Source organism: Cnephaeus nilssonii (assembly GCF_951640355.1).
Source record: "Cnephaeus nilssonii genome assembly, chromosome: 19".
NCBI classification, from domain to species: domain Eukaryota; kingdom Metazoa; phylum Chordata; class Mammalia; order Chiroptera; family Vespertilionidae; genus Cnephaeus; species Cnephaeus nilssonii.
This window is the reverse complement of record NC_137090.1, coordinates 20,932,217-20,943,348: the sequence shown is the minus strand read 5'-3', so window position 1 is coordinate 20,943,348 and position 11,132 is coordinate 20,932,217. Positions and strand designations below refer to the sequence as shown.

The window sequence follows — 11,132 nt, the reverse complement described above, 5'->3', positions numbered from 1 at the left end:
AGAGATCTTTCTTTCTTTTTTTTCTTCGAAAAAAAGAATACATTGGTGATCACTGTTTCCCTTAAAATATACTTCAAGAAATGCAGAGAAAACCATAAAATTTAAAAATGAAAAATAAAAAGTGCTCTCAGGGGATCTGAGAAAACAGCACCAAATATATTATTTAAAAAATTAAATATTATTTACAAAAGTATATATTCACAAGCAACTGTTTCTTTTATATATATCCACTTGAAAATCTTTGTATAAAGGGGATGCCTCTTTTTCACACACTGATCCGCCAGGAAAGATGTCCTCCATCCTATGTCCCTGATCTTACTACTGTCCACGGAGTTGGGGCACCACTCAATCAGGCCCAGATGACAATCTGTGACCTTCAACTTCGGCTGAATTTGACTCATGCCAAATCAGCCCATCAGCAGCCTGAGATGAACAGCAAGGGTGGGATGGGGCTGGGGGTGGGTGTAATCCAGGGCCACCAAGGCCATATGACCTGGGATGGAACTGGAGCGTCTGTGGCTGGACTTCAGCTGACAATGAAGGCAGCTGCTGGAGGCACAGAACTCTGGGCCGATACCTTTCTCCCTCCTCCCTCTGCCCTTCCTGACTCCCTCGACCCCACCGAAGGTTTGCATCGAACTCCAATTCCCTGAACCTACCAGGGGTGAGTGGACAAGGTCTTTGGTTATGCTCTGAGTCAATGATTTGGTGAGGAAAATGAAAGAATGAAGTGACTGAGGCCATGCGTTGATGCATCTCCACTGCTCAGCTGAGGGCTCTCCGATGCCACCAGACGTTAGGCAGACAAGCCATGAATGGAGCTGAAGGTTTAAGAAGCACTTTTGGTTTCATGGACACGAAGGGAAAGCCCAATGAGTTGGGTTTTTGTTTTTCTATATTTGTGGAAAAACCAACATTTTTCTCAGATCTTTTGCACCAAGTATGGTGCCCTCCACCCCTGGATGCTCAATGGGTAATATTAATAATAAAAAGACAACACCACCAAAACCAGGGTCTTATTGGAGCCTGGGCTGATCCGTGCAGGCCCCATCCCCAAGGAAGAAGAGGGACACATCCGTCTCCTTCTGCTGAAAATTCTAGGGCACCTCATGTCTGGTTTCTCTGTTGTCACACTCCATTCTTACTTTTAAAGACAAAACACTTACCCATGTTTAGCCCCCGTTTTCTTACTATGGGGAGGAGTATCAACAGCCAGGACATTCCCTGAGCCAGGGGGCTAATCAAAATCCGTAACTGAAGGCCACTACCTTCAGGGGGCTGGAAGGGAATCTATGATTTCTGGGCTGGCAAGCCCGTTGAGGAATGTGAAAGTTGTAAAAACATTTTATTTTTTGAGATCTTGGGCCTGGGAGTGCCTGGGAATCAGAGGAACTATTTCTCTGGGAGCAAAAATGCAATACTTTTTTTTTTGAACTTCAGTCTGCTTTTCAGTAATGTGGGGAGAACAAAATCTCCCAGGGCTACTAAAGCACCGAAGATGTGGGCGAGAAGCCTTGGGGAACGAAGTTCCATTTCTAAAACTCGGAAGCCTTACAGAGGCAGTCTACTGGGAGCCCGGAGCCCCCCGCCTTCTGTCCTGCTGCCCACCTCGGCCGGCAGGACCATGCCATCCCAGGGCCCCCATCCTGAGGTCGGCACACAGAGACACAAAAAGGCATTTCCACCGCCGACCCATTCCCTAGGGGAATTTGGTTCAGTTCTGAAAAATCCTGGGTTGGCTGCCTGAATCTTGGTTAATCGATTTTATAGACTCTTTGTCTCCATGAACCCACTCATTTGTGATTTCTAAGGTGAATGTTCCTATAGGATCAGCCTTACCTGGAGAATGAGATACTGAGGATTACCTGACATAACCTGCATATATCTGAACAATAATATTTTCAGTCCAAGCAATGAAATGAGCTCAGCTCAAGGAGTTTCCATCATGCGCTGTGTACTGGCTAAGCAGCTGTGGAACAGACTTCACAGTGCCGATTAAGTGTAACCAACTCCTCCCTCTCTCAGGAGCCTCACAGGGATCTGTTCTCCACTTCACTGAATGTCATGAACGTTGGATAGGGCGGAGAAGAGCGGGGGTGTTGGGTAATATTAAAATTTGACATTTGATATCAGGTCTGATCCCTCCCCCTACTGGACCATTCGGACAGTTTTCTCTCTCACATTCAAGCGATCGCTAAGCTCCAACCCTTGGGGCTTTGTTTTCCACAATCTATGATGACAGAACTGGAGAAAACCACCCAAAACTCTATGTACGGAGAACTGCTGGCCTCCTGAAGCTACTGCACGCCAAAGACGGAAGGAAGATGCACCGAACCTGCAATGGTTCGAAGCTAAGCTACTCCCAGCTTCGCCCCTCCACACCCCGTTCCTTGCCACGGCGCTCTCTTCTCTCACTGAGGGGCAGGGGAAAGGTCACACACGCAGAAATGCTAATTGGTTTTACGTGGAGGGGTTTTTTCTGAGCCCAATAGCTGAGCCATTTCTCAGGAGCTCCCGCACTGCGGCTTCTTGTTCCCTGTTCTCCTCAATTACTGATTTTTACCTGGTTCCTGGTCACCGCCTTTGGGATGTTTGGATTTTTGCACCCATTGCAAATGGCAGCCCCCCTCCTCTCTCCTCTGGTGGCTGAAGAGGAAACGAAGATTACCCAGAGGAGCGGTGGGGCTCCAGAGTCGTCCAAACCCAGCTGGGCTTCCCCCCAATCACTCACAGCCGCCAAGACACCCCGACTGGCCCGGGAGAAGCAGGCCGCTGCCCTGCCAGCTAGGATTAGGGCCACTCTGGTGCCCACCTGCTCACCGGGCACCGGTGGCGTCAGGAGCCGAAGCTTCTGATCAGAGAGAGCATGGTCATGAGGTATTTTTTTCTCTTTGTCCTTTTAGACAACTTGGTTACTTCAAGCCTAAGTTACCAGGTCTCCAGGAGTAGCACAATGTTGTCCCTACCTCTCCCCTCCCGTCCCCTGCCCACCCTGGAACCCTCCAAGTTCCCTCTTGCTCACACCCCGCTGTGCACTGCTCCCCCGGCCAGAGGCCGTCAGGCAGCTCTCACGCGGGCCCCAGGCCCTGATCAAGGTGGGCTGCCGCCATGCGGTCAGGCGTCTGTTCCTTTCGCTGTTTTGTTTTCAGCCGGCACGAGAACAGAGAGAGAAGCCAGGATCAACTCACAAACAGATACAAAGCAAAGAGACAGAGAGACAGCGATTTAGAGGCCGGTCACCAGAAAGACGGCGTCGGGGTGGGCGGATGCCCCAGGGGGCAAGGCCCCTACATGGATGGAACCAAGTGTCCAGTCACTCTCTCACGCTTGGGTAGAATGTTCGGTTGGGTGGCGTTCACGCGGACACGGGCTGGCGGCGGCTCTCAGCTCAGTCCCAGCCATTGTCCTTGATCATGTGTGCCAGCTCAATGATGTATTTCCCTTCTTTATATTTCTGGCTGCTTTCAAAGGCATGTTCCTAGGAAACACAAGGAAGGGAGAAGATGCTCAGTGACGAAAGGCAAGCAGGTGACGCTGGCGGCACAGGAGCAAAGGCGGGGCCCGGGGCAGGCACGGAAGCCTTTGCCCCGCTTCACCCACGCTCACGGAGAGAACTCCCGCCATGAAAGCACCCCGTGTCCCTTTCAATGAACTACGGCACCGGGGCGACACCAGGGCTTCCTCCACATTGACAACAGAATTGCTTAGGATCCCTGCTCATTCAGGTCTTTGCCCAAATGTCACCACCTCAGTAGGCTCTTGCCAAATACTCAGCGACTTAAGACCAGAGCTTCCATCGCAATCCCTCCCCGCAGTGCGTGTCACTTTCTGTGCGTTGTCTGTCTCCCACTACGACAACATCAGCTTCCTGGGAGGCAGACGTTTCTTTTGTTCTGTTCATGGCCCCATCCCTAGCGCCAAGTCGACGGCTCGGCACATGACAGGCCTTCCATAAGTAACTGCCGAGTGAACGAGTGCATTTCATTCATCTGTGTATACAAATGTGTATACCTTTTGGGAGACACCCTATATTTCGTCTTGGGGAACTTGGTTTTTGACGCTAACCGGAAATCTGCCCCATGGATGTGTTCACACAGTGTCTGTGTTATCATTTAAAACTAGACTTTGCAAGGGCATGTACCTTGGTTGCGGGCACATCCCCAGTAGGGGGTGTGCAGGAGGCAGCTGATTGATGTTTCTAACTCTCTATCCCTGTCCCTTTCTCTCTGTAAAAAAATCAATAAAATATATTAAAAAAATAAATAAATAAAATAAAACTAGACTTTGTTAGGCTTATAGAAAAGACAGGGAGAGAAACAAAGTATGGTGAGGCCAACAGGTCTTTTCATTTCTTATCTTGCTGTTTCTATGTCAGATGTGTTACGTCTGCTTTACCTTCTCTGCTTTCTCCAGAGACATGGGCGCTGTATGAATCCACCCAGCTGCCAGGCCTCCGGGGGGGAGCTCACTACAAAGTACCTGGCAGCTCCCACCCTAACCTTGCAGCACTGCGGACTTTCCAGCTTGTGATAAGCCGCACGCAGAGAGAAGTCCTGCACAGGAGTGAGGTCAGAGGGCTATGTATTTGCAGGCACAGATGCCTAAAACATCCTGGTGGATGAGCAGTCATTGGACGCCTAAGGTCAGTGCAGAGAGGCGGTGGAATCAGCTCGTCCTCCCGAGTCCCCATATTAGTAACTAAACCCTACTGACGACAGGTCCTTCTGGGCTAGAGCTCAGGGCTTTGGGCTGCAGGAGGAGAGTTCAGACTCCAGTCTTTGGGTGAGAGGACGCGTTCTACAGAGTAGAGAGGAGGGGCACCAACAGAAAATGCACTAACACCACACACACAAGAGCTGTGGGCTCAGCAGTGATATCCTTGACACTTCATTATTCCCCATCTCTGTGTGTGTGTGTGTGTGTGTGAGAGAGAGAGAGAGAGAGAGGGAGAGAGAGGTGTATACAGCAGAGAATGTGGTTCAGGAATAAGACCTATTGTCCCATACTAGTGTGTTCAGGGTGGGGAGAGGAAAAAACAAAACTAGGAAAGTGGGAGTGTATCCTTATTTAAAACACACACACACAAATCAACACTCCCCAAGCCACAGGGCATTTGCAAAATGTCACCACTGTGGGCTCCAGTGGACGGAGCACCACATCTGGAGTCTGAACTCCGCCCCAGAGTGAGCGCTCCACTCTGCTTCCCAGTGTCAGAGGCACCCTTAACCGTGTACAAGGTACAAAATGATAAACTCTCCATTTACAAAACTGGGACAATGAAAACATTTCACAGGATTGTTGTGCGGGTCGAAGAAATCAGGATGAAGGCTGGAGCGCTGGCCCGGCACACGGATGGGATCAACAGATGTTTTGGGGAGAGAGATGCACATATTCTACCCGTCCCACTACCTCCTCTGTTTACCTTTGGCTTTGCTCCCCGGCCAGGACTGTGAACACCCAGGGGCAAGGACTACAGAGCTTCTCTTTTGTATCCCGCACAAAGGCTCTCAATAAAGCTCTGTCAAGCAGTGAATCATTTGCCCTGAAGCAAGTTAGGAGCAAAACCAACCAACTCAGACTTATCTTCTGTCTGTCACCCAGCACAGCCTGAAAGGAATGAGACAGCCAAGAGAAGGGGGAGAACGTTACTGGGTCATCAACCCAGAACCATGGCCCCAGGTCACCCAGCAGGGCCAGTGGCCACACGGGGCGGGGCGGGGGGGGGGGGGGCGGTGGAGGGAGGGGCGCGTTGCCAGTTTTCCCCCAGAAGGAACCACCAAGGCAACCACAGGGAGGTGGGGCTAAACCACCTGGGCATCGGGAAACACAGCGTCTAGGCCTTTTCCTTTCTAATCCAAACGTTTCAAGGGAGATGTCCATGCTGCTCCATCACAGACTCCACCTGCAGCCGGTTTCAAGATTTGCATATTTTTTTAAACTTTATTTAAATGCAAGCATACTTTTATGCCTGGCTTCCATTGTTCAACATCCTTTTTAAATAGAAGTCCTATTTTCAGAACAGTTTTAGACTCACAGCAAAAAAGGAGCAGAAGGCCCAGAGATTTCCCCTCTACTCCTGCTCCCACACACACACAACCTCCCCACCAGCGGACCCTGTAGAGTGGTACATGTGTTACAACAACAAACCCACATCCACACGGTCATTATCGTTCTGCCAGCAGTTTGGACTCCTGCGGGCTCCTCCTACCTGACGTAGGTGACATGACCCTAGGCAGCTGACAGGGCGGAATGTCAGGGATCGCATGTGGGACAAACTGCCCTCCCAGAGACAGGAAGACTCATTGTTCAATTCCGCCACGGCGGCGGCAGAAAGGGCAGAGGAAAGCTCTGTGAAAGATCACCCAGTAAAAACAACAACAACAACACAAGTGTTTTCACAGAACACATATACCTCTCCCACCCTGGCCCAGGACTGCTGACTTCCCTAGGTACCAAGAAGATGTGGGAAATACTTGCTGAGTTAGGCAACGAAGGGACTAGCAAAGTCCAGCCCTGACTATGGCTGACAGCGGGCATGCACTACCAATGCTTGATGGCGCCGAGCACAGGGCCCAGGACTAGAGATGCTCTGGGGGGACGTACTGGGGCATGAAAGAGCATGGGCTCTGCACTCAGACCACGACCTGGACCCCTATCCTACTTAGCCAGGTAATGGCTAGATAACATTGAACGTACTACTAACCTCCCTCAGCCTCAGTGTCCTCATCCTTAATAGGGGTTAAGCCGGCTGGTGTGGCTCAGAGTTTGAGCATCGACCTGTGAATCAGGAGGTCAGAGTCCAATTCCCAGTCAGGGCACATGAAGGGGCTGTGGGCTCCATCTCCAGTGGGTGGGTGGGTCGTGCAGGAGGCAGCCGATCAATGATTCTCTCTCATCGATGATGTTTCTCTCTCTCTCTTCCTTCCTCTCGCAAATCAATAAAAACACACTTTTTTAAAAAATAGGGGTTAAAATATGACCTACCCTCTAGGGATACTGTGAAGAGTAAATAAAATAATGTATGCCTGGAACATAGTAAGCTGTCAGGAAATGCTCTGTGCCAGTGTTATTATTTATTTAAAGGCAAAGGGGTGTGTGTGTCTGCGTCTGTCTGTCTCAGGGGTGGTGTGAGGGAAGAGTAGTGAAAGGGGAAGCATGCGTGTGGCAAACAGGAGTGTGCCCTGAGCTGCTCTTTGGGGTCAGGTTCCCGTCCTGGTCAGAGACAGTCCCCCAGGCCACAGAAAGGTTACTTCTAGAGCAAGGCTCTCGGCTTCCTCCGCATGCCCCTCTCCCCACAAGACTTCTCAATACTTACATATTTCCAGCCCAGAGTGGTTTTGCAGTTTTCACAGTAAATGTCTGCGACTGCGTGCAGTCCTGTTAGCAACACTCGCTCCTCCGCAGGCCCGCAGCCCACATTAACTCTACGCCAAGGGACAGAAAGAGAGAAGGGGCAGTCAGTCACCTGTGCAGCATCAGTTGCTCAAGCTGAGCTCCCGGCAAAAAATGAACTGAGCACAGCTGCCTCGGGGGAAGCCCACGCCGAGGAGGGTGCCCTCCATAACCGAAATCAGTAACAACCCCCCAAGGGCAGCCACGTGGAAAATCTCCACTGACGTGAACTTTAGGTCTGCGAGTTCTGATTCAACGAGTTGACTAAAAATAGTCTTGATGGTTGAGATTTTGCTTGGAATGTTCCTAAGAGGTGCTTTCAATCTTGTGATATATAAAGGGGCAAACTGACGGCCACACTGTGAAGTCCACAGCCAAGGGCACAGGTCCTCGGAGCCTCCTGGGGGCTGGCTGCAGCCGGAAATGTGAAACCTGACAGCCCAGGCTTGCCCTGAGCACAAGGGTGAGCGAGCCCTGGGTATCAAACACACTCTGCGCCTCCACAGAGCACGCACCATCTCAACTGCACACGCAGGTTTTCCACTGTCTCAGCTCCTCGGCTTGTGTGTGCTCCACCTTCCTTTCCCGGGAAGAGGCCGTCAATGACGTGCCCGGTTAATGACGGAGGGCTGGGGCAGGCTGTGCATCTGCCGGAGGAATGGAGAACTATCCCTAACTGGGCCTTCCCTCCAGCCTTAGGTCCTCCAGCAGATGCTGGTGTCTTCTGTGCAATCTCTTCCTTTTCCCAACATGCCTCAGACCTGGTTATAAGCCCTCACGTGGAGGCTTTCTAAGAAGCACTTCAGCTTCTTCCCTATGAGACCACAGCTCTCTGATGTGCCTCCTGGGGCTAGTGAATATATTGTTTGTAGCCAGAGATGCTGCCAAAAAATCCCCCAAAGGTAACTGGCGACCACTTGTGGAACGCAACATGCCACAGGTTTTTTTTTATGGTGGCACAGAAGGCAGGGTCCATTGTTTAATTATCATTGAGTGTTGTTGTGTTTTCCCCCAACCCTCAAATTTGCACCAAACAATGGATGTACTGTTGAGAGACACTCACACTGAGTTAAAGAGGTATGCGCGTCCTTGACTTCCTTGGAACGACTGAAATGCAAGAACACAAATAGATAGTTAGGTATCTCTTTCACCCACCCATTCGGGAAAACCAGCCCAAATCATAGTGATCATGACCTTCCAGGATTGACAAAGACAAAAGGGAGCAGTGAGCCAGTTAGCAGTCCAGGAGAAGGCAGAACAGACAGAGCTAAGGAGCCTGGCCAGCCCACACCAGGACTGTCTTATTCTCAGTAGCCCAGGTGAGAAGGTATGAAAATCACAAACTCCCAATTCCCTCCTGACATCCTCCGATACAAGGATCCACCTGAGATCACTGCTCCACACCGGCCTTTCCTAGACCCACTTGATTTCAGCCCTGTGTGCTGGCCACGGCTTTCCTCGGGTAGGCTAGAGGGCATGGAAACCGGCACCTTTGCTCATCCTCTTGGTCCAACTCTACAGAGACAGCGAAGATTCCCTGAGGCAAGGATAAGCCATCAAGCCCACCTTCTTCTCACGCGTCATGCCTTCTTGTAGAGTCTAACCTCCATGACAGTTACCACCCTCCCAAATGGGACGTCTCTTTCTGAGGTGTGAGCAACTGGATCCCTAGGTCACAGGAGTGCTCACTAAGCAGCAATCCCATTTAAACGTCTAGCTTAAACACGAGCTTTCCTCTCTTCCGGCTGGAGGGTGGCAGGGGACAGGAGAAACAGGAGCCAGGGCCTGCCATGTCATTTGGCGTCTACTCCCACTAGCACCGGCCCTACCCATGTTTGCCTCCTCCGGTTACCCGGAAATGCCTGGCTGACATGAGCCAGCCGTGTTCTGCACTGCTGCCTGCATTTTTAATGGTCTGATGGTTGTACCCTGAATTAAATATCGTTGTCTGCTCTGAAATCCACTCTGCAAACAAACACATAAGGGCTCTCCCATGACCTCTGTTACTCAGTGGCTGGAGAAACCTGGGGGTGACTGGTTAACCAGACTGGATGCAGATGGGTGCCCCCGAGACCGTCGCTGTCAGAAGCACAGGACTTTAGGGGTCAGTGCCGCCAGCCGGGGAGAAAGGCAGAATGCTTGACTTGTGGGAAAGCTGCCTCCAGGGCAGCTGAACTGCTGGTTGCCTCCAACATACAAACACACCAGAAGCCTTTGCTCCCAGGTGTAGCTCCGGGTGTTCCCCAGCTGCTGCTCAAACCTAAACCAACTCTCCTGGGTCTTGAGACATCCCTGAGGAACACAGGAGCTCTCAGACTAGAACTGTGCGTGAAAATGAGTGTCGCAGCCTTGAAGCCTGGAAGTGTTTGGATGAGATAATGTCCCAGGGGCACCGAGCACGGATTTGGCCAACCTATCGGCGCAACCTTCGAGCACGAAGACACCTGAGCCCAGCCGGGATAGCAAGGGCCTCCGGGTCTGGCCCCACCACCTCTGCAGCCTCTTCTCTTGCTCCTTTCCCATGGCAGCCTTTGCTGGGCCCAACCCCATGAAGTTCCTGGAACTTGCACTTCACCAACTTTGCCCACAATGTTGCCCCGGGGAGAGCGGGGGGAGGCTCTTCACCCACCAACGCTAAGTCTCTGCTTGGCTTCCTTTCACCTCCCAGGAAGAGGTGCCCCCCGGCACCTGTGTTCTGGACGCCGCCTGTTCCCTGTCTGTTCGTTTTTTACTTGATTTTAAGAAGGAATTTGGAAGAAAAAAATAAATAAATAAAAAATAAAAAAAGAAGCAATTTGGACTAGCTGACCTCCAAGTCCCCTGCCAGCTCCAAAATTATATTCTCTTATAGTTCAATGGCCATACATTATGAATAATCAGGAGTGTCGTCCTCTAAAAAAACATTTATCAAGCCCTAGCTGGTTTGGCTCAGTGGCCTGCAGACTGAAGGGTACTAGGTTCGATTCCAGTCAAGGGCACATGCCCGGGTTGCGGGCTCAATCCCCAGTAGGGGTGTGTGCAGGAGGCAGCCGATGAATAATTCTCTCTCATCATTGATGTTTCTATCTCTCTCTCCCTCTGCCTTCCTCTCTGAAATCAATAAAAATATATTTTAAAAAATAATAATACAAATAAAATAAAAAACATTTGTCAAGACCTTTAATTTCAAGAGCTTAGAAAAAGGTGGTGATGGGAAAATAAATTCTAGAAGAAAGCAGGCAGGAAAATGGCACCACAGCTTTACCATTTATGACAGGAAAAGTCATCTGCTTCTCAAACACTCACAGGTCACCTGCAATCTGATTGGCACAAGTGGGAAGCAGGAAGCGAGGCAGCTTTCTAAGACTTTTCAGGGCAGCGGTATCCCCAAAAGATACACAAGACAACCCCCCAGAGTAGAAAAAAAAATACTAGAAATTTTATCTATTTTCTTTCATCTTTAAAAGTTTCGCTAAACAGTCGTAAGACATGGATTGCCTCTGGGATCTTCCCTGGGCTTGTATGCGTCATGTGTACAGGTATCTAACAGGAAGTATGGGGCTCTCGCTGTGTGTGTGGTTTTTCTTGGGGAGGGGGTACTCTTTTGCCTTTGCTTTCAGCACATTGTAAATACCACTATTTCTGCGCTTGAGGATGTCAATAAGAGACTGAGCTCATAAAAGCAGATCTTTAAACAATAGGATCCTTGTAATTTTTTGTAATGAGATAAAAGACCACAAAGAGGTTCATTTACATAAAAA

The 11,132-nt window shown here is 50.2% G+C and overlaps 1 protein-coding gene across 2 annotated transcripts in view; it reads right to left on the bottom strand.

Annotated features, from left to right (window-relative positions):
- Nucleotides 1–431: 431 nt before the first annotated feature.
- Nucleotides 432–11,132, bottom strand: part of YPEL2 (yippee like 2) — an 85,794-nt gene continuing 75,093 nt past the window's right edge. For both annotated transcript variants that reach the window (XM_079797854.1, XM_079797853.1), the window contains exons 3-5: nt 8,456–8,499; nt 7,316–7,424; nt 432–3,478 (exon numbers count right to left, since the gene is read on the bottom strand). In XM_079797854.1, coding sequence (XP_079653980.1) covers nt 3,389–3,478; nt 7,316–7,424; nt 8,456–8,499 — 243 coding nt within the window. In that variant the 3' untranslated portion in view covers nt 432–3,388. The remainder of the gene's footprint in view (nt 3,479–7,315; nt 7,425–8,455; nt 8,500–11,132) is intronic.